We start from the raw sequence: 23,586 nt of genomic DNA, 5'->3' as shown, positions 1-23,586 counted from the left end.
AATGTTATGATTTCTGCCCGTTGGCTTATTCTATCGTAAATATTTAAGAGCCTATTTTACTCCGTCTCCTAAATAATCCCTCTCATCAATTGTGTTTCCATAGCAACATAGAGCAAGATTGTGTTTAAGCTTTTAATAATACGCGCTGAATATTTAATATCCACATAAATTCGAAACTCTGTTTTGAGAAATGCAGACCACAGGGAATTCAAAACTGACGGAGATCCTGATATGATCAATAAATATATATTTAGTCTTTAGGCAAATATAGTTTTCAAAATTGGCAAATATAAATATATTAATCTAAACGAACAGAGAAACTTATATTGTCTGATAATTTTATTCCTGACTACAAATGTTGGTCTTTAATCTTTTGGCTTTGATTCCGAAAAAAAGAATGTTTGTGATTTTCTTTAACTGGATTTTTTGAGCAACCTATTTTATTTTAACTGCGGCTTATTTAGCTATGAATAAAAAATTCCAAATTCGTTAAAACACTAGTGTAGGGAATACCGATTAAATTTAAAAAGATACAAATGCAGGTGATACCGGGCCCTCTTCCTTAAAAAAATCAATGTTAGGTATACCTAGTAATAATCGATCCTTTTAAAAGAAACATTAGAATGTGAAGAATACCGAGTGGAAGCCCAATACCTTAAAAGCACTAATGTAAAGAATACCGGACAATGGCCCGTTACTTTAAAAACAAAATAAAGAATACCGGATAATGGCCCCTCATACTTTAAAATACATCAATGAAAATAATACCGGACAATGGACCTTTACTTTAAAAAATCAGAGCTAAGAATACCGGGCAATGGTGGATTATTTTTAAAAAACATCAATGTTTGAGGATTAAAAAATACGTTTGAGGATTAAAAAATAATAAAATTATAATACTTGCTTACTGAAATGCGCAGTAGTTTTATTATTTTTAAATGAAACGTATGGTTTATCACTCTTGAAAGATGTAAGGATTTTTATAAAGAATAAAAGCAAAATTATTTTTTCTCCTTCCGTTTACTTAAAGAACGTAGTTTTGAAAAGAATTATTTTACTTTATTGTAAGATATCAGTTTAGATATTCTGATACTTTTTAGTTTTAATTTTTTATAAGTTTAATTGCAAAACCAGAACAATATGGATGTAGAGGAGAGAAGGGTAAGATCGGGTAGTGGGATGAAGGTGAGATCAGTGGTCGGAAAAACAATATTATTTTTGTAGCTTACTACAACTACTTTGTTACAAATGTAGTTAACTACATTTAGTTTTTTCATTTAAATTAAATAATTAAAATGACAATGCAAATTATATAAGCAACCGATCACTTTTTCCCATATTTTTTTTCTTCTATACTTGATGCAAAGATTATATGGAGAGAGTTCTTTAACAATTCACATATTTCAAAGTTGCAATGTATACATTAAATATATTTTGCCACCCCAAATAATAATAAATAAAGTTCTTTAATGACAGAATATATTAATTAAGGTTTTATAGCCGTAAATTTAATTCTGATATGATTTTTTTTAAAATTATGATTTAATCCAAGCCAGAAAATAGGGTTTGCAAAATAGGGGCTATTAAATAAGATTACCTATCAATATTGGTTACCGACTCAGTAGGTTTAAAGAAAAAGTGGCCATCAGATTAGTATTTCTAAGGTTATCTATTTATTTTGTTTATAGTTATGCTTTTAAAACGTTTTACTGTAAGGCTAAATAATTTAAAAAATTTACCGCCGTTGAACAGTCGACCCAATTTTTGGGTTTACGACTACAAATGTTCAATGCCGTAGCCTTGTAATTTTGAACCAATCCAGAAGACAAGGAAACTCCTGGATCGGTACCCCCAGAGGTATTGATTTGTTGTGGGAACATGGAGGACTTTGAGACTCGACAGATTTAACGTNATTGGATAATTATAGGGAAAAATAACATATTCTAAGAAAATAGAGAAGATTCTTTAATATGGACGAACTACATTGAATATTAATTAAAAAGTTGTCTCCTTATTATTTTTCAAAATATACACACTCGCAAGTAATGGCAGATTTTTAGGTTGGTTAGCTTCGTGGAAAAAATTCAAATGTCCGGGTTATATATATATATATAATTAATATTTTTATTTTAATCTTATAATTTTTTTTAAATTATTATTATAGTTATTTTAACATTTAAATCAGTTGGATTTATTTTGGTTTTCTTCGCAATTGCAATTAAACGTGCAATAACAGTTTTTCAAAAACACGTGCTATAAATTCCAGAAACATTTTAACAAATACGGAAACAAATCATAGCTAATCCAAAACTGAGTAAACTATTAAACCCAGAGTAAGTCAATGAATCTTGTTGTTCACTGAGAGTTGAAACACCTGCTATGGCAACCGAAGCGTGAACGCAATAAAATAGAAAAAGAAGTCAACTTAATCAGTAGTCAGACCTGGTTTGTATTGAAAATAAAGACAGATGGGGGGAATTAATAAAGTGAAAAGAAGGACTTTCTTTTTCAATAATGCTTTCCAACAACATTCAACGTGAACAGAATAGCTAATATCGGAGAAACACACGTTAGTGGCTAACGAATTCATTAGCTGGTTAGCGAAAGGATTTAATCGAACATTTTGTATTTTCACTGCCAAGGGCTGTAGCTTCCTTTTGAGAAAAGCGGCCTCTTTTAATTGACCTAACATTGTTAAACGTTTGAATAATACAGTTATCTACTTTATGGTAAAAATAGCGTGTTTGTTAGAAAAAGAAAGGCTTCCTTTGTTAACTTTATCTTTTTTTCAATACTTTATTTTATCTTGAGTTAACGAAAGAGAAACAGTGAAATAGATTTTTTAGTAAACTAGATTACAGGATATATTAAACTACAGGAAAAGGTAATTAAAATAATCTACTCATTATGCAGATTTTCTTTTCCTGGAAATTATTACCATGCGAGTAAAATGTCTCATTGTCGGCATCATTTGTCAAATACTTTACTTTAGTAACAATGCACTCATAAAATTACAACAAATCGTACTGTTTTTTCTACTTTATATTTTTCTTTCGTCAAAGAGCTAAAAAAATTAATTTCTATAGTGATAAGTAATTATAATTTTCATGAATAAATGATTCATGTTCTTGTTTTCAATTATTTATATTGCTCTATTTTACAGTTGGAAATTTTCGAAAGCTTTTAAGAGTTGTAGTTAACTTACAGTAAATTTGAACAACAATGCAAAAGAAATTCGTGCAAAAGAAAATCCTTCTAAAAACTTCATTGATTGCACGGTTACTTCATTTATTAATGGTGACTCTAGTTTGGTCAAAATATCAAAAACGTTTATTTTTACTTTTTTATTCAGACATCTAAATTTCATGCGCTATCTCCATTTTAAACAATTTGCAACCTATTTTCATATTATATATATGAAATAAGGTAAGTTATGATGTATTTATGAAATACATTATATATGATGTATTATATATATATGAAAATAGGCTAATAAAGTGACAGCTGCGAACAAAAATACGAATCAAAATTTTTCTTCTTCTGGAGAATCCAAATCTGTAATTAAGAAAAAGGAGGTTCCTTTTTAAGATTTTGAAGATGACCCCTACACTCAAGGATTGAATTGAGAGTCGAACCTGATATCATCGAATGCATATTTAGAAAAAATTTCACTCGTGTATTTTCAAGTTATGATTTTCTCTAGATGCTGTCTACATTCTTTTCAAACGAATGTTGAATAGAAGAATATGGAGTAGTGTTCCATATCTGTAATGGAAAGAAACTGCTACTAGCTAAGCTAATTCAATTTTATTAAATAAAGAATGAGCGTACAGAAAATATTGTTGGATTTTGAAAGAATTTTGTAAGAATTTGAAGAAATTTTGCAAACAATAGACACATTAATATTATCTTATTTTTATTTGTACTCTAGAGATAAAATTTTTTACCTTAGAAGCAATTTTGAAGAGTATTAATAACTCGTGTAATTAAACTACAATGTTTTTTTGTTTTTTTTTTTTTTGTGTTTTTTTTTCAATTTTGTTGCCATTTTTACACTACAAAATCAAGTTGGAATTGCATATTTTGAATTTAAAAATTAAGGACCAAGCGTACTTTTCGAAAATCGTCGATTTCAATAAAAATAAGCATAAAAATTTAATTTTTAGTCAGAATTTGTTTACCAAATGTCAATGGTATTTCATGATATTACACTTCATTTTTTTTATGAAATTCAATAGGCAAACAAAATTTTTCACACAAAGGTAAAAAAAGTAAATTTGTCTTATGAGATATATTTTTATAAATGTAAAATAAAAGTACAACACAAATAAAGAAGTTATAATCATATAATAAAACTTTATTAACTAGAAAAGTCCAAGCGACAAAGCCTGCACTTGGCGAAACATTTTCATAACAATTTATTGCATGTTACACGTTCACATTATCCGTCAGCATGATTGCGTGCTGAAGGTTTTGATTTTGGAGAAATATAGTTTTATAAAAAGTTTTACAAAAGAGAAATGTCAGATATTCGGATGTCCTTCTCACTGACACTGATTGCAAACACATATATACGGATATAAAGCTCTCTAAAAACATCACAAAGGTTTCTCTTTCTTTTATCCTTCTCACAAAAGAAAGAAAGTCGTCAAAATTAGTACCGGGTGGCAGTGATGTCACTTTGTCAAATAAAAGCGGTTGAAGTGATTTTTGAAGAAATTGAAAGTAGGCATAGATATATTTAAAAAAATATTATTCTAAATGGTTTCGGAATTCTAAAAAAAATCGTTTCCAAGAAATAAATAAAAGTATTTAAAAATCGTTTGCAGTTTATTTACGATAACTTATAATGTTTTTAACTAACTCATAATATTAACTTATTTATCCATTAAAAGTAACAAAATAAATATATTTTAAAGTACTAATTTAATGGGTGTCAAAATTCTAAAAAATTTTTTGAGAGAATTGCAAGTCAAAAACATTTGCAGCAAAATATTTTATAAATGGTAACTTGGAATGCTGCCAGATTTATAAAAAAATATACACTATGTACAGAATAAAAAAGTTTCCACGATTAAAATTTAGAAAAATATTAAAAAAAGTATTTAAGCGATACCATTTTAATAATTATTTAAAAAATTATTTGAGGTACAAAGATTTCTGACCATTTTAGAGTATTTTTAAAAGTATTAAATTTCGATTACTACAATAATATTTTAAAATAATTTCGTATTAAAGAAAGTTCGAAAAATAACTTAGAAGAACTAAGTTAAAATATCTAAAGCTGTTTTAAGTTTCTTAAAATTGTTTCCTACATAGACGTCACAGAGAAAATAATAATGTATTTTTACGAAACAAATTCTAAAACAGGTAGGCACATTTTTTTAGTGTAAAAAAATTTATTTCAGTCCTACAATGACAACAAATTTAAAGAGAAAACAATGATAAAATAATTGTGATATGAAAGTTGAATTTGACCCGTTGATTGTTTTTGCATAATTCCTCGCAATTGCATTTATCTCATTTCAGATTTAAAAATTTGATCGAATGAAAGGGAAAAAAAATTCTATAGAAATACAATTCAAACGCTTGTATTTGACTGAAATGGAAATTCAAAATAAACTAAAAAGCAAGATAAGCGAAGCCGTTATCAAATATCACATAATTGCACACAAATGCAATTTCATTTTAAAATCTTTGTTGAAAGTGGTCATCATCTTTTAAGCTTAAAACAGTGTTAAAATAATGCTTACTTTTGTGAAAATTAGGTTAAATTGTTACAAATCAAAGAAAAGCATTTTTAATTACTTTTTTAAATCATGATATTTTTTCAATTAAGAATATAACGCTTATAAATGTTCCTTTTAAAACACTTGAAAATTATTAAATATTTTTAAACAATTAAATCAAATATGTATTAAAGTGATTTTCGAATGAACAAGTAGATCGAGGTGAATATGAATACTTTTATTTCAATGAATATCATGTAAGTTATAAGGGCTTGTATGAATTATTTTAAAAATGTAAATTTTGGTTAAGAAAAATTGTAATTTTAAAATATAATTTTTATTATGGCGACTATAATATTGTTCATTGTTGAATAACGCTTAATTTTAGGGGGGGATGAGGAAAAACGATTTTTCAAGCTTTATATGATTTCATTTTACAATTGAAAATGGTAACAAGATTTTATTTTATCCTAGCAAATGCTAAAGTAAAAAAAAAATATTAGTTCACTCAGAATCAATTTCTTCTGGTTTACCCATTTCTGGAAAAAAAAAACTTAATAAATTAATGTTAAAATGATAATATTTATGTTTAGTGTCCAAGCAAATTTACAACGCAAAATAGTTAGCTTTAATTGATTATTAAATATTGAATGGAAGTAAAATTTCATTATTATTATTTACTCCGAATACTATTTTATCACCTTTTATTTATTTGTAAAACGTTAAGAATATACCTTTGAAGATGCAACTCTTAACTTTGGTGTAATTTTTCAATCAAATTTTTTTGGATTGCTTATCAGAAGTTAGGCAAATTTATATTAAAGGCATATCAGAAATGATGCTAATCTTTGTCTTACTTAAAAAAAATTTTTTTTTTGGCTTTCTTAAACACTAAACTAAAAAGCAATCAAGTTTCTTTTATTTAAATTCAAAGGATCAACTTGTAGAATACTGCAAGCATTATATGAGATCCCTTCAATAAAAATAAAAGTTAGCTGATTGAAAAAATACAAAAATAGCTTATTACGCATTTTATACATTATTATTATTATTGAAAAAAACTAGTTACAACCTTTAGAATATTTTACTTTCTACCATATACGTTTCATTCGATTTTCAATAATCATTGTGATCTCTCTTCTTTTATTTTTAATTATTTGATTGTACAGAAATATAGTTTTTTGCTACATCAGGCTTTCGTTAATAGTTATCAGAATTTTACGAGCGAGCGTTTGTAAATTAATTTTATTAGTTTAAATTACGTTAAAAGTTTTTCTTAAAGCTATTTTAATAATGTTCTATAATATTCTTATGGTTTTTCCAACGATTTGGATATTTTTAACATGCTTCTTATAGATTTTCTTTTAAATAAAAAAAATATTAAATTGCATCACGGTTGAATCTTTTGTTTCACTAATTTTATTAATTTATTTTGTTCCTTTCATTGATGCTAATGGATTTTTTTTTTAAACAGGTTGTGTTTTTTAATAAATAGTTGATACACTATTTATAAATTAAAATTAAAAAATGAGGGTTAAATTTTAAGCTTCAAGATGATGAATACCTTAAACAAAAAGTAAATCGACAAGTATCTTTCATTTTCAAGAACCCAGAAGTGACGTTGCAAGTGTTCCAAAGGGACAGTATTTTTCACTTTTAGTTTTTACAAATGGGATTTCCTAGACAGATGCACTGGCCCATGACCGGTGGGAAATATTTTTTTCTCCAAATGTTCCAGATAGCTGTAATTCCCCTTTTCTCAAGGTTCCAGTCGATTAGAACAGTCCTAACAAAAAAGAGAACAAAACAAAAGAACGTAAGAAACTTTTTTTTAGGCTTAACAAAAGAAAACCATGTGTAAAATAATAATAAATTGCATTCAGTAGAATAAGATATGTTTTTTTTGTGCAAAACAAACATAGAAGTGTTGCATAATTAAATTCAAACAAATGCACACAAATGATTTTTTACCAAAATAAATAAAGAAAATAAACTCTACTATTACGTCACTCATTCACAAAGAAAAATATGTTCTAAAATGCCTTTGTTAAAACTGTTCTACGAAAACTGATAAATATCTTTCTAAATAGACTGGAAATAATCAATATGTCTCACAAATTTATGATGAAATTGCATTTGTCAATGCACTGATCAATGGAAAATAATTTATTTAGATAAGATTACAAATAGAACTTTGTTAATACATATTATTTGTTGATGAATATATATTAATTTATATAAAAGCTAGGAAATAATTCCTTTTTCTCTGAAAGTAAATAGAGAATTTTCAATATTCCATATGTAGAATATAAGATTTTTTAGAATTATACTTATTTTTCTTTTAACGGATAAAACACAATTTTGAAAGAAAATAACAAACACAGCCCTTCAAATTTTAATTCACTTACTGCAACTAAATAAACCAATAAATGTAAAAGTATAATTCTTATTTTTAATATTAAAAATATAATTTATTTAAACATTTGTATTTCAATATTTTGATGAACAAAAGATAAATATAATTTTGAAAGAAAAAAAAAACAGTACACATTCTTATAAAGGTGCATTTTTGTTATTAATTTTAATAAATAATAAAAAACTTATTTCCGTTTGATCATACCATAAAATGTCTTAATATTTTTAATATCTCTTTTAATATTAAAAAGGGCAGTGATTTTAAAATCAAAGTAATTAATAGACGGAATGATTTAGTATAATGTCCTATTAAAAATCGTAGTGAATGATTACAAATATATTTGATTAAAGTTCTTTCAGTGTTTTCATTATCAGTAGTTCCTGAACAATATGTGATGTAAATTCAAAATATAAATCACATGATACAAGATCCGGCTATCTTGGTGGCCAAGGGATTAGGGTTAAACCACTCATTACACGAACGCCAGCGATCCTGAACTACGAATGCCGAAAACACCGCAAGAACTTTAAGGGATTTGTGAAGTATCAGCAACCCTTAACATATAAAAACTAATTGTCTTCTAAGCAACTGCAATCGCCATCTAGTGTGTGTATGTATAACTAGAATGTGGCAAAAGAACAATTTAGTACATTGTTGTGCTTCTAATGAACCTGAGCGGTGAATTGCTGTGTTGAACGTAACTGAGATGTGTGAGCACTGGTTCTTACCATGTGCAGTGAAAAATAAATAGTGTTTATAGAGTTTTCAGTCCATGTGATTACAGATATAAAATATGACTTACCGACATGTGCTACGAAAGAAAAATACAAGGTGTGTGGAACGAAATTAATTGCTGATTGGATAAAATCGGATACTTATAAACAAAAAATTACTATATATATTTTTTTTAAATTGTTGTACAATAATATGTGTATTAGTTTCAAATAAAAAAAAATATTTAAAATCGGGTCATTCAATTGCGCTAAACTGTGTAGTTTCATAATATATAAATAGATGTATATAAATAGATGACCCACACAGAGGTATTAAAATGTTATTGTAAAAGACCTGGTTCTCCGTTGCAGCCACACAGTTTTAGATTGATATCCACTATTTCGCTTAGGAAGTAGATGTGATCGATGCTGACCATCATGCTATTGGTCACGAAATCTTACCGCCACAACCTCCAAGACTCCCTCTACTCTCAACGTGTTGTAGCGGAAATGCTTTCATACGACAAAAACAAAATTCTTGTATTTATATGTAAATGTTAAAATAAAAGTCAGGTGTCTATTTAAGGATAAAATATTATTTTTAAGGCATAATCAAATTTATAACTAATCATATTCTCATTTCATAAATTTTCGAAATACACTTTCGAGCAAACAACACCACAATGAAAATGACTAAATTTTTTATTGAGAAAAAGTACAGTTTTTCGAGTTTAAAATTTCGAAAGCTCTTTTAGTGTTTACGGTTCTAAATTATGAACCGAGGTATTCGATGCTGGGTTTTGTGCTTTTCGATGATTGCGGCTCTAAAATACAATTCCATTTCACTAAGCGAGAAAGAAGGTCATAAAAACGTGATACAATTTCACCTTTCAAGTGCAAAAAAAGAAACTTTTAAAACCATGCTTTAAAAGTCGATCAGAATACTTACCTAAGTAAAAAAGAAAAAGAAAGAGCGTTTAACGGGAACAACAAGAAAACGATTTAAAAGTCTCTTAAGCCTTTCTCCTACAAAGTACTTGCCTTATCTCTCTAAAGATAAGCTATAAACTCTTTGAAAGGAAAAAGAATTTAGATTGAAAAATGAAAAAATAACATCAAAACGGTTTCATCTTTTATTAGATAATAAGTTCTTACAGTTAAAGGAATCAAACAGGCTATATTTGGCAAGTTATTTTAGACTAGCATAATTTTATTTGCCGCATGTTGAAAATAATATTTGAGGATAGAAGGAAAATATAACAGTCCAGAAAAGTGCTAGAAATAACCCTATAGTAAAAAAAAAAAGTATTATCGCGTGTTTTTATTCCACTTATACTGAGATAAGCCTCGATAAAATTTCGCCAAGTTTTGATATCGTATTTTCTTTTAGAACCTTATAGGTCAGTTTTAATTGCTTACTTTAAATTTGAATAAAAAAACTAGATTATTTAATTTACTTAGAGTTTATATTTTATTTATATATTTTTTTTCCTTTTAGAACAAAATTAACGTAAAATCAGATGAGCACATACATTTTGGTCCTCTTTACAAAAATAAAGCATTAAAAAAATAGTATAAATATATAAAAAAAAAGTCATTTTAGAATATCAACAATAAAAATACAAATATTCAGTTTTCAGTTCATTAATTTTTTTGTTTGTGAATCCAACCAAGAGACTGCAAAAATATGTTATCAAGGGATGCTTTTTTTTTAAATAAATTTTCCTTACATTAAAATTAAGCAAAAAAAACATTTTTAGAACATCTAGTAGATATTTATGTAAATATCCATTTTAGTTTATTTATATCAATATATTTTATTTCCAAAACAAATTCAACACAAAAAATCTACAAAATTTCAAAAATTATTTATTTTTCCAGCAATTTCAAAAAGATTGTAACACTACTTTTTGCTAATAATTATACAATTAATTAGTACTGCGCTAGTATAATTAATTAGCACCAGTGTGGTTTTACTTTATTTAAGTTAAAAATTGAATAAAATAATTAAACTAATTTGAAATGCATAAGTAAAACTACAATCAAAGGTTTGGTTTCGAAAAGTGAGAAAAAAAACTTTCGATTGTATTAAATGTCACATTACAATCGCATTGCAAATTATTATTTTAATTTATCAAATTATTATTTTAAGTTATTTTATTGTATCTTTGTAACAATAAAATCACTCTGGTATTATGGTATTAACCAACCATACAAATGATTAGTATTATAATAAAACCAATGCGATTTTATTTTTTCAAAGTGGATTATAGTAATCTGAAATGTGATAGTCTAACTACAATTAAGAGATTTGGTTTAGGAAAATAAATTTTTTTTGTTCAAATCTCATCACATTGTTGTCCTATTAACTATCATAAATATTTTATTCACTTCATTCTTTTTTGAAATCATTTATTTTATTAAAACTTATAATGGTAAATCTGATGATTATTAATCAAACATTTTAAATTGAATTATCTGATAATTATTACATTCTCTGCTTCAACGTTTTAGTTATTCATAAAAAACTTTCCAGAATACATTTCCCAATGCCTAATTGCTTAAAATAATTGGAAAGCAGGATTTAAATAGATCAAAGTTAAATTTTAATAGAGTTGAATTAAACACTCTAATTTCTAAAAGGATAGTAGATAAAGAGATAGCAAAAGAATAGGAGGTTCCAAAAGTATAGAGAAGGGGTAGTCCATCATTCGAAAAAGGACAAGCAACGCCACAAACTGATTAAAAAGGAAATGCCCGTAATATAATTCTAATTTTATATATCAAAATCACTTTCCGAAGGAAAAAGCTTTAGTTGTTTAGTTTATTCCTTAAATTCAATTGAACATATTATGTTACAAGGAATAAATATTGCAGTTTCTATTTAAGATTTCAGTCATTTAATATCTTCAGTCATACCTTTATTGGGTGTCACAAAAATCTTAATCACAAAATGGAAACCATTCCATTTTTTTCAATTAATATCTTCAGTTTCAATTTTATTTAGTGCCCTAAAATGCTCAGTTATAACATAAAATTTAAAAGTTATAACAGAAAAGAACAAACAGAATAAAAAGAACAAACAGTTATAACAGAATAAAATTTAAAAGTTATAACATTAAAGTTATAACAGAAAATTTAAACATAAATTGGAGAAAGAAAAATATCGCAATGTTTGTCCTGCATTCAGAGTTTTCACCAAACATTCCACTTTTATTGACTGCTCTAGAAATTATAAATAGAATTTGGAAAAAATATTTCAATTTCTGTTTAAGATTTTTGTCATTCAAAAGAATGAATATGTTTATTGGGTGCTTGTTTTAAAGTTCTTGAGAGAAAAAATCTTTATATCTTTAGCGAAATTCGTTCCAACTTCTTTTCGCCCTTTTCTGTTTACTTCAGTTCGAGACTATTTCTATTCAGTGTTATTTACCTCTATTATAAGTGTTATTTATCTGTGTTGGATGTCGCTTTTTATGAGTGCTAGTTATCTCTGTTTTGATTCCGAGTAGGACCAGTAGCTCGGAAAACAGTAAAATGTCACTAAATCCGAATTCAAGGTTATTATTAAAATTTTAAACACGAAGAAAAACAACTTACTTAAATTACGTCTAGATAATCAGTTAAGTACCCTCCTCATAGTCAGCCGTAAAAAAAAAAAGAAGAAAAAAGTACGAATTTGAGTATTGGGGTTTTTGCGATGGGTAAATGGAGAAAGAAATCATCGAACTAACAGTTTAGAGCCAGCGGTTCCCATTATATTTTTTTCCCTTTGCTTCGGAACCCTAAATGATGTAGCTTCTTTTAGCACAACTTCGGCACTTTATGTATAAAAAAAAGTTCATTAGCTGGAGTGAATATACATACAAAAACTTTTACTAATTATTTAGAAAATATTTTATATGAAGAATGAAATATTTAATATTATGAATGAGTGAATTTTGTCCTTGGTGTATACGTTTCTTAAAATTACTTTAAACCAGTTAAAAACGTTAAGAGCAGTCATCAGAGAAACGTAATTCTTTATTTTTGAAATCTGCTATTTTATTTTGAATTGAAAAGCACGATAAAAATACTTAAATAACTCTTTGATAAATGCATATTCTTTTAATAATTTATTCGAGATATTGTTATTGAAAAAAAAATCTTTTCAAAATCTTGCTGTTTTTTTTTTTTCATTGGCATTTTGCATTAAAAAAATTTTATCACACAACCGAAATATTACATCAATTATGGATAGTGGGTGGGATATAAATATATTTAATATTTCATAACAGTCATTGAACAGCTGACCCGATTTTTGAGTCAACGACTACTAATGTTCTATGTTCAATTATGTTCGACTAATGTTCAACACCGTAGCCTTGTTATTTTGAGCCCAATCTAAAAGACAAGGGGACTCCTGGATCAAGTATTGGGAGAATCTACCTTCATGGAGGACTTTTTGATGGAACTAACTCGCATTTACGTTACATGGAGAGGAAAACCATGAAAACCTCCCACGGTTCACCCGACGGCAAGGGGACTTTAACCCATGATCCATCTACCAGCACTGGGTGGTGCGAGCCGGGTGCGGAATTCGTATCGATCCGCCATCGCTGGGATTCGAACCCAGTTCACCTCATTGAAAGGCGAACGCTCTATCCCCTGAACCACCACGACTCTGATATAAATATAATAATGACTGGTTAGGAACAAAATTATATTTCTTGGGGACTCTGTAATCCTTCCGGACTATCCTGTGGAACACTTTTTTAAAACTACTGGTTTAGAAGTTAAAGACTTTATGTATAATTTAGTAAAATTTGGTACTTGGTTCTACGTACGCATTTTTATATAAGCAAATGAGGTGTTATTTTCCATGTATTTTTTTTTCCTGAACTGAATAAGGCGAAACACGAGTCAACAGTTTGAAATGTATTTTTTAAGTGGATGACAAATTTTAAATTTAAATCTGTGTAGAAAAAAATTACAAAAACATTTCTTAAAGTTTTTCTTCAGATTGTAGATCTAATAATATTTTTTGAAACTTAAAAATTACGACGTGAAAGGAATCACAAGGTGCAACTCTCTCCTTTACAAATACGTAATGTAAAGAACTTTTAAGAAAAAGTTTCGAGAACTAAACTTCGGAATTTCTCTGAAAAAGGCGATTCTGAGATCAAAAAATACAACTTAAGTGAAAAGTGAAGTGATGCTACGTATTTCCGAGACTTTTTTCTTCCCTTTCCGGATATCCGGCATTCGATGAAGTAATCGAGGCGGAACCGATTCAAGAAAATGATTGAAATTTAGTTCCAACAAAACGATTCATCCCATGATATCTACTGTTTGTTTTTTTTGTACCCGCTGCATTAAATGCCAAACTAAACATTTGGAAATTTTGATATTTAAATGTTTACAAAAATATCTGGTGATTGTTGAGAGGTCGTCAGATTTTCACATAACAATTTATCTCGAATTACAAGTTTAATTTTACAAGTAACCCATCTAATACGTAGCACGATGTCAATAGAAACATTTAAGTAAACAATGTGGCGAAAAATTATTTATTTTACTAAATGTTGGTCTGTGATAGATTATTTTCTATAGCGTAAGAATTTTTTTTCCTTTTATTTAAATTATAACACTAATGAAATTTTATATATGTAATTCCCATTAAATAAAGTACATCATTTTTTGCAATAAAATATGCAGTATTTTATAAGCTATGCGCATAAATATTTAGATATTTTTTAAAAAAATACAAGGTATTTTATTTTTGTCTGTTACAATATATTTTTAATCTTAATAATTTAAATTTTTTTCATTAATTATGGATACTTATATATTTTTTTTCTAAGGTCAATTATGAATAGAATCTTAGTCTGTTACAATCACTGTTACTCTCATAATTACTGTTACTGTCATGCCCGTTTTAAATACAATTTAAATTTACAAGCACACTTTTTTTTTCATTACAGGTTAAAAATTTAAGAAAAAATATATGTTACGGAGAGAGTTTCAAAATATGCAATATAATATTCTTAAATATTATTAATAAAACTCGATTTCTAACAGCCATCAGTTATTAACACTACTAAAAGGAAGAGCTAGAGGGATTACCATTGGACTATAAAATCGGAACACAGAGTTCCTGTTTGTTAACTGAGTGCAAAGAACAATACAGAGCCCCATTGTTCCTTAAACCGTTTCATTAGAGAAGCCATTTCGAACGAAAGAAAAGTATCTTTAGCGATTAATTTAGATCAGCTAATGAGTTCCCTCATTTAAATACACTCGGATGGTAGAGCAAATTGACACTCATTACGATTAGATAACATTGTAGCTCATTAAGAGGTATTTAATGAGTTATTAATAGCAATATACGATTGAAACTGAAAGTTCGGATTTATAGTGTCGTCACAACGGTATTAAACAAATCTAACACAATTAGCATGCATGTCTAATAATTTAGAACAATCGTATGGTTTTTGGGACTACTTTGTTTGAAAATTTTAACTTCGTACTTGCTTTTTAGAATGTTTGATTAAAGTTTGTATTTTCTGTATCTTTTTTAGAGGATAACACCTTTGTGTTTTCTTGCAGGTTGTGCACATAAAAATGCTTGAAAGTTTGAGTTTTATATCAAATAAAATTGAAAAGATGCAGTACGGTATAGGTGAAATAAGCTTTTATGAACCTTCGATGGATTTTTTTTCAATTCAGATTTAATTGATAACCTCATTCAATTTTTAATAATTTTGCTTAAAAGTTTTTAATGTAACTAGTAGAATTTGTTTTAAACATATACTTACGAGTCCGAGTTTGTTATCTAATTAATCACAACTATAAAAACAAAAAAAAAGTTTCAGTTGAACGAGACTACAGTAGTAAATTACATGCTGTTAAACTTTTTATCAAATCGGGAATTATTATTTATCACAGAAGCATTTTTTGATAACTCAAATTCAATTGATAAAATTTTTCAACCATTTTGCTGAAAATTTTAACAGCAGGTACGTTTTTCAAGGTAGCACGTATAAATTTTATCCTTCTATTAAACAATAGAAGTTCGAGTACATCGTTTAATTAATTAAAAAAAAACATTAGTACAACGAAACTATGGAAATATAATTCCTTTATATTCAAAAACTTGTAAAAACTTGCTTCTGGTTTAGCAAACGGCTGTCAATAATATTTTTTAGAGATAAAATAAAAACTTACGCTTCTTAAAAAGTTTTAATTTATGACAATTTTTTACTGTTTTCACCAGAAAATGCAACTAAAATTTGAAACAATTATGTGTGTTTTTGTGTTGATAAAAGTTTTAACTCAAAAGAAAAATTATTAAAATAAATATTAATTTTAAAATCAAACGATTACATTTAGGAGCAATTTATTTATTTATTTTTTGCATTTATACAAATTTTTGGACCGGCCTAATGCGGTTGTGAGGATTTCAAATCTGAAATTAGTTTCGCTCTCACAGCTCTAGATTTTTTTAAAATGACACTTTTGGTCTATTTTTGTCGAAATGTACAAGCTTAGAAACGTTATATACAACAGAGGGTCCATAAATGATGCGGCACACTTCTAGGGGAGTTAGGGCACATCATTAAAATTGCATAGGAATCAAAGTCGCGTTCGCCGACATTTCATCTATAATGTAGGTGGAAGCGACTTGACGTGCTTTCCCATTACGACTTGTTCAGAAGCACAGGAAAAAACAGTTCCTAATAGGAAAAGCACCCCTAGCGGCTTATAACGACGATGGATTCCTATACAATTTCAATCCTAATGATGTGAACCGATCCCTGCTATAGATAACGTTTTAAAACTTGTACTTTTTGTTGCAAAAATAAAAAAAAACACGAAAAATTTAATTTTAAAAAAAAAACTAGCTGGATGAAAGAAACAGATAGCATATTTAAAGTCAGTAGCCTTAAAATATACAAGACTCGTCAAGAAATCTCATGTTACAGAAAACAAACAAACAAAAAATACATTCCCTAGTGCTATTAACTAATATTTTGTATATATTGAAAAATTAATTTGACCTGGAGTCTACTTTGAGTTATAATACTGAGACAACTCAAAAAAGAATTAAACCTTTATTTTTGTCCAAGTTGAATCGTAGTACCATTAAAAATAAAAACCATTATTAATTTTAAAACTATTAAATTTCTCTTTATTAAGGTTCAATTTAGCACTCTATTAAAAATGCAACGCATTTGAACGATATTATGGGCCAAAATTCGTAACTATGACTGAAACATTTACTGGAAGTGGTTTTGTTTAGTACAGATGGCATAGAAATTACGCATAGTCAAAAACATAACAAAAAACTCATTTTTCATTAAAACTATCAAGAATTATTATCAGTTGAAATTTATTGAATGACAATTGATCACAACTGATCTAAAGGAAACAAAAATTTAATTGAGTTTTAGTTCGATAAAAATATTTGAATGTAAAATTTCCAAATAAGACTATTTAATGAATGAAAAATGCAGCTCTATATTATGAAGCGATTGCCGAGATACAAACTATATCCATCTTTATTCCTAAAAATCATCTTATTCTCATAATCGAGTGTTCCTTCTAAGAATCCCTTCATTAAGTAGTTTAATCATCCATTCTTTCGGAAAATGAGATATAAAAAAAAAAAAGAGTTTATTGCCACAATGACTGATTCATTTTTCTATTAATAAGTTTTGAAATAAACAAGTAATGCAGTTTAGCTTTCTTTTTTTATTGCTAAATTTAAGTTTTTTGAGGTGGAACTGCTTTTATGTTGTTTATTAATTTCACATTAGAAATCAATTATTTTTATTTTAACACGCACATTTCTTCTTATTTCAACTTTCTAGCAGTTTAACGTACATGTAGGATTTTTATAGTCTTTAATGTAGACCACTGGTGCTACTTATTGTTTGTTAAATGTTTTCTTAATGCGGAGAAAGAAAAGCTCCGAAATGAGCATTTGCGAGATAAAGTTGTCTTATGGTATCTCTATCCTAAACAACCATTTAGTTTCACACTATTAATCATCAAGCATGGTCAGTTTTAAAATGACTTATCAACATTTCGTAGAATACGGGTTAAGAAACATCAAATCCACATTAAAAAGTTAGCATTCCGCACGTTTATGTTTGTATACGTTCTGTGCACGCTCTGTAGAAAACCCAAGACTGTGTTTTATAAGCGCTGCGCAGAATACGATCGTAAGCATGGGAGAAACCACGTGATATTACTAAATTGTGGGAGTGGTCATAATGACGTGATCACTCAGTGCATACATAAAAATACATTTAAAAATGAAAAACATTTCTCCCTAAAAATAAGGTGGTATAATATTCTGGAAAAATAATTATTCCGAAAGATATTCGAGTCTATTTAATTGTGAAAGAACCACAATAGGTGAAGGTTTTTCTAACTATGGTATGAGAAGGGTTGCAAAAGCTTCTCTGAAAATAAAAATGAAATATTTTATTCTTTATTTGGTAAACCGTGAACTTTTTTTTAGCGTGAAACGCGTAATATAGCATGAAACTGTAGATTTAGTTTATCAACCTTATTTTTATTCAGTTTGTTTATCCAATTTTAAAAGACATCGCTTATGGTTATTTAGTTCATTAAACCAATTATTATAGATAGCTCAAAACATTATTTAGCTCGTTAATCCAATTATTACAGATTCTTGATATTATTATTTAGTTTATTAATCCAATAGTTACAGATATTTTTAATTATTGTTTAGTTTATTAATCAAATTATTATAGATTGCTGAAAATATTATTTAGCTACTTAAAACAATTATTATAAATTCCTCATATTATTTAGCTCATTAATCGAATTGTTATAAATATCGTTCATTATTGTTTAGTTTATTAATAAAATTATTATAGATTTCTCACATTATTATTTAGCTTATTAATCCAATTATAAAAGATTCTTCCTATTAAGTTTATTAATTCAATTATTACAGATTGCTTCTATCATTAATCAGTTCATAATTGTAATAATTATAGACTGTTCCTAAAATTATTAGGTTCTTCAATTTTTTTTTATTACAGATTTCTCCAATTATTATTTGCGTGGTTTTATTTATTCTAAAGATAATCATCCTTCTAATCCATTCGTTTATCCACTTGTTCCGCTCATTTCAAAAATGTTAATTTTTGTTTAATACAAAGCAATTATTTTCGGAATAGGTTATGAATCTATTCTGGCCGTTCAGCTTTGGTTTTTACTAAATATTGTGAAGAACATCAGATTTAAATAAATTTTAATTCAAAATAGAGGCACTTTTTAAAAAAATTTGAAAGCGTCATTAATTCAAAGTCACATTTTAACCATTCCTAATAATTGTAGAATATATATTTTCATAAAATATTTCAAAGGAACTTACTTCAATTTTTTCATGAATACTAATATCTTTAAATTGCTTTTCTATTTCCTTAGGCTGTATCTGTAAGAAAAGAAGGAAAAAATAAGACATACTCCGTACAAAGTATTATGAAGACCTTATAAAACAAACTCTTTCATTAATACAGTACCGAAATACTCTGGTCAATTTTTAAGTAATCTTTTTACCTGAAATTTTTACCTTAAAAATTTTTTTATTTTACAACCGTCATTGAATGGGTTACCCAATTTTGGGTTTACGACTACCAATGTTTAATTCAGTGGCCTTGTAGTTTTGAATCCAATCCAGAAGACAAGGGAATTCCTGGATCAAGTATTTGGAGAAATTTGCCTTCGTGGAGGACTTTTTTATGGAACTAACCCGCATTTGCGCTACATGTAGCGGAAAACCACAAAAATCTCCCACGATAAGCCCGACAGCAAGGGACTCTATCCCGTGTCCACTGAGGATATTTTACGACCACCCACTGTGGTCAGTGAGAGCCGGTTGTCGAATTCGTTTCTATCAGCCATTTCTGGGATTCAAACCCGGATCACCTCATTGGAATGCGAATACTCAATCCCCTGAGCCACCACGCCTTAACTTAAAACCTTTAACGATATAGGGCAAAATTAACGGTCATCATCCGTCACAAAGTGATTAAATAAAACAAATGGCGGTAAAAACATTTTTGCCATTCGTACTCGATCGTCTTTTTTTTCGTCAAAAATGCACCCTTTATGCACTCTATTATTATTATTTATTAATTATTTATTAATATGGATGTTTTATAACTTTCTGAAGATTACTTTGTCTCCCGTTTATTTCGTAGAATTCTTCTTCATTTTAAAAATGAATAATTTAATGTGCACCATATTATGAGAAATGCTTTAAAATAAATAACATTATTAATATCAACAGTTTTTTAATAGACTAAAATATTGCAGTTTTGAAACAAAAGATCGCATGTTTTAAAAAGTAGGCAATGTAGAGAATTCTGGAACTTGCTTCTGGCCGGTAGCAAACCTTCCCGCCCTATATTTAAAGAATATTTAATTCAAAAAAGACATATAAAATATGAACTTTAATGCCGGCAAAAGAAATTAAAATCTTGACAAAGTTTGTGAGAGTTAAGATTTTTTTTAACCGGAATTAACACTAAGCAATAGGGTCAATTATCACACAAATTGAAGTTTTTGTACAAAATAATTGAAAAAATTTAATTTCCACAGAAGTAATCTAAAATATTTATTGAATGGCTACAACTTATGGTAATAAGCAGCAAGCCTTAAACATTAACAATATTTTTTCATTTTTGAATTAAAAACTTAATTTTTGTTATGTTAGCAATACATATAAAAAATATCACACAAACCAAGTTTACTAAAAAAGAAAATTTTTGAGAAATTATTTCTAACGAGCATTAAAATGCGTATAGTTTAATACATCATACTCTACCTTTTTAAAAAAAAATAATTTCAAAATTTTGTTTTAAAATTTTAGTTGCAAATACAATTTAAAACAAGAGAATCGTGAACGATTTAAAAACATATTACTTTTGCCCAATTCAACTATAAATAATAAGACTATTTTACAAGTACTTCAAAAGCATTTTTAGAGATTTAAAACAGAAGATGCATGTTATAGAATTTAAGACAACTTTAAATCTTTTATAATTCAAAATAATCTCTCACAAGTAACTATTAAAATTAACCTTTAACAATAAACTAAACTGAAAGGACAAAAACCCTTTTGAATAAGGTATTTGGAAAACTCGAACAAATATTAATCTTATACGATATATATATATATACAGTACAGAACCCGTTATCCGGAAATCAGAAAACCGGAAAACCAAAAAACCGGAACGAAATTCGATAAATTTTCCCGCNCAATCATCTTGATCTGTGTACGTATATATATATAAACAAAGACGCAAAATTAGATGCATATTTTTAAAGAGATTTCACGAAAAGTCTTTAATGATACGAACAAAGCATTTCACTGTGCATAAAAGAAAGGTCATGGAGCCTTTTTTTCCACAAAAAGACTAATTTATGAAATGTTAAGACCTTAAAGGTTTTGAAAAAGCAGTGGAACGTCATAGAAAAAGTTAATTCTTTAGAGAAGGTAGTGACCCGGGACCACCAAGGTAGCTGGGGCATGTGAAAAATAATAAGAACTGGTCATCGTAAAAACATTTTTTTTTTCTTTATAAAATTGCTCATAACAGAAATCGCATTGAACTGTTTCGACTTCCTCTTCAAAACTGAGAAAATGGCGATATGGAAATAGTTGCCCATATTTCTTTTCTTTTTCTAGAGAAAAGGATACAAATTATTAAGATCGACATAGTCTAAAGTACTTTTTTGCGAGCTCGCGGTCAAATATATTACCTATGTTTCTTTAGTATTTTTTTATTATATCTTTATAAGGTTAAGGTAGACTTTGTTAGGTTAAAATGGAAATCATTTATTCAATCGAATTTAATATTACTGTATAAGTACACAATTAATATATTGCTTTTACTAGACTAAAATGGGGCATTTTTTTCAATATTACTCACTGTTTGTTTTTTAATCCATTTTACATGAAGTATAGAAATTTTGTAAAATGTGGTATTATTTTCATTGAAATATGCTTAAATGACATTCATTAAGACACACAAAGTAAATTCGGGCATGAAAAATATTTTATTTGAGAAATAGAATGTATGGAACATCGGCCAAATCAATGGACAAATTATTTAGTTGAAAGCTAGTTTTTTTTTAATAACATTTGTTTTATTTTAATTTCATTTACACAACTATGCGCTTTTAATCCATCTAAAAAACATATGATTAATTTTAAATTGAAATGTTATAAATTTTCAAAATGTTGAATTCTTCAATAACCGCTTTAAGTTAAAAAAAAAAAAAAAAAAAAANAAAAAAAAAAAAACTGGCTAAGTTTTTCAAAAGAAAATATTTACACCAACTGCATTACTAAATATTTTACAGATGCCTGCAGAATCATTCAAAAGAGTAGAAAAATAAAATTAGTGAAAAATATACATCAGAGTGTTTATAAAAAGCTATTTATTGAACAATAAAGGGTTAAAATTAGATCGTTGTATTGAAAAAAAAAAATTAGCAATGCCAATTACAAAAATTTATTAAGATTTGTACGAGGAAAAGAAAACACTGATTTTTCAACTGAAAACGCCTTAATTTATCACATTCTAAACAGGAAATAAAAATAGAGTAATGTTTTACAAAAAAAAAATTTTTTTATCGTTTAGCTGCTTAAATGAATTAAATTCCAAACATTTAAAAAAAATAAAATCACACGGAGTTGTTTACAATTTTAAAAAGAATTACGGTTTTCTTTACATTTATTTTGAATCTAAATTTTTTGAAAATGTTTACAATTACAGACAAATAAATGTTTATGCTTCGTGTTTAATGTTTCGTTTAATTAGTTTATCTGGTTGTTTCAACTATAGTAAGAGAGTGGAAATACTGGACTTGTTGTGTTAATCAGCTTTATGCGTGGATGAGAGTGTTGAAGGGAATGGAAGAAATATTGAGGCGTCAACCCCCGTTCTATCAGTCATAAAATTAACAGATTAGGCCATTCTATGTACCCAGCTGCAAGGAACTATGTGGCTTTTTGAAGGAGGGATTAATGGGTGAGATAAAATGGTGGTTATCTCATCTTATTAGATGAAAGCAGTTAAAAAACGCTTTTCTCACAGCAGTTTAAATATCTTATCCCGGGAAAATATACACCGTGCAGTGGACCTTACTTAACATGTGCAGGAGATACCGGTTATAATACCAATTATTATTAATAATAAAGGGTTATTAATAATAGAAACAATGCCACTAATAAACCACATCACATGCACTGATGTTTTTTCCTAATCTATCCTTAATCTATTGTAAGATATAAAAAAAAAACTTAAAAGAGGACTACAGAACTTTTTCTAACAATTTAGAACACATTAAGGAATATTGTAATATAAATTATATGGGATAATACTTAGTGTGTAAATCGTATTTGGAAATTTGCTTTCAAGCCAAACTAGTTGGCATTGCCAAATATGAAATCATTGTCTCAAACGGTTATACTAGGGGAGACCTTTTGCTTCCACTGGCCTACCACCTCAATGATAAATTGAATAATGAATTGAAAATTAAAAAAAATGAATGGAAAATAATGAATAATGAATTGAAAATTAAAAATAATAATTTTGGAGCATTCCATGTGGGATAAAGAGAAAACGGAACGAATTCTATCTAAACTATATTTGTAAGCAGTTCCACTTGCTTTGTAGTTTAGGGGGGAGTTCCTGAT

The 23,586-nt window shown here is 27.6% G+C and overlaps 1 protein-coding gene across 2 annotated transcripts in view; it reads right to left on the bottom strand.

Moving 5' to 3' along the window:
- Positions 1–4,336: 4,336 nt before the first annotated feature.
- LOC107441952 (uncharacterized) overlaps positions 4,337–23,586 on the bottom strand; it is a 333,761-nt gene continuing 314,511 nt past the window's right edge. For both annotated transcript variants that reach the window (XM_043044432.2, XM_043044433.2), the window contains 2 exons: positions 19,252–19,311; positions 4,337–7,515 (listed from right to left, as the gene is read on the bottom strand). In XM_043044432.2, coding sequence (XP_042900366.1) covers positions 7,489–7,515; positions 19,252–19,311 — 87 coding nt within the window. In that variant the 3' untranslated portion in view covers positions 4,337–7,488. The remainder of the gene's footprint in view (positions 7,516–19,251; positions 19,312–23,586) is intronic.

Source organism: Parasteatoda tepidariorum, chromosome 2 (assembly GCF_043381705.1).
Source record: "Parasteatoda tepidariorum isolate YZ-2023 chromosome 2, CAS_Ptep_4.0, whole genome shotgun sequence".
Taxonomy (NCBI): domain Eukaryota; kingdom Metazoa; phylum Arthropoda; class Arachnida; order Araneae; family Theridiidae; genus Parasteatoda; species Parasteatoda tepidariorum.
The sequence above is the reverse complement of the archived record's forward strand: the minus strand, read 5'-3'. Positions and strand labels throughout refer to the sequence as shown.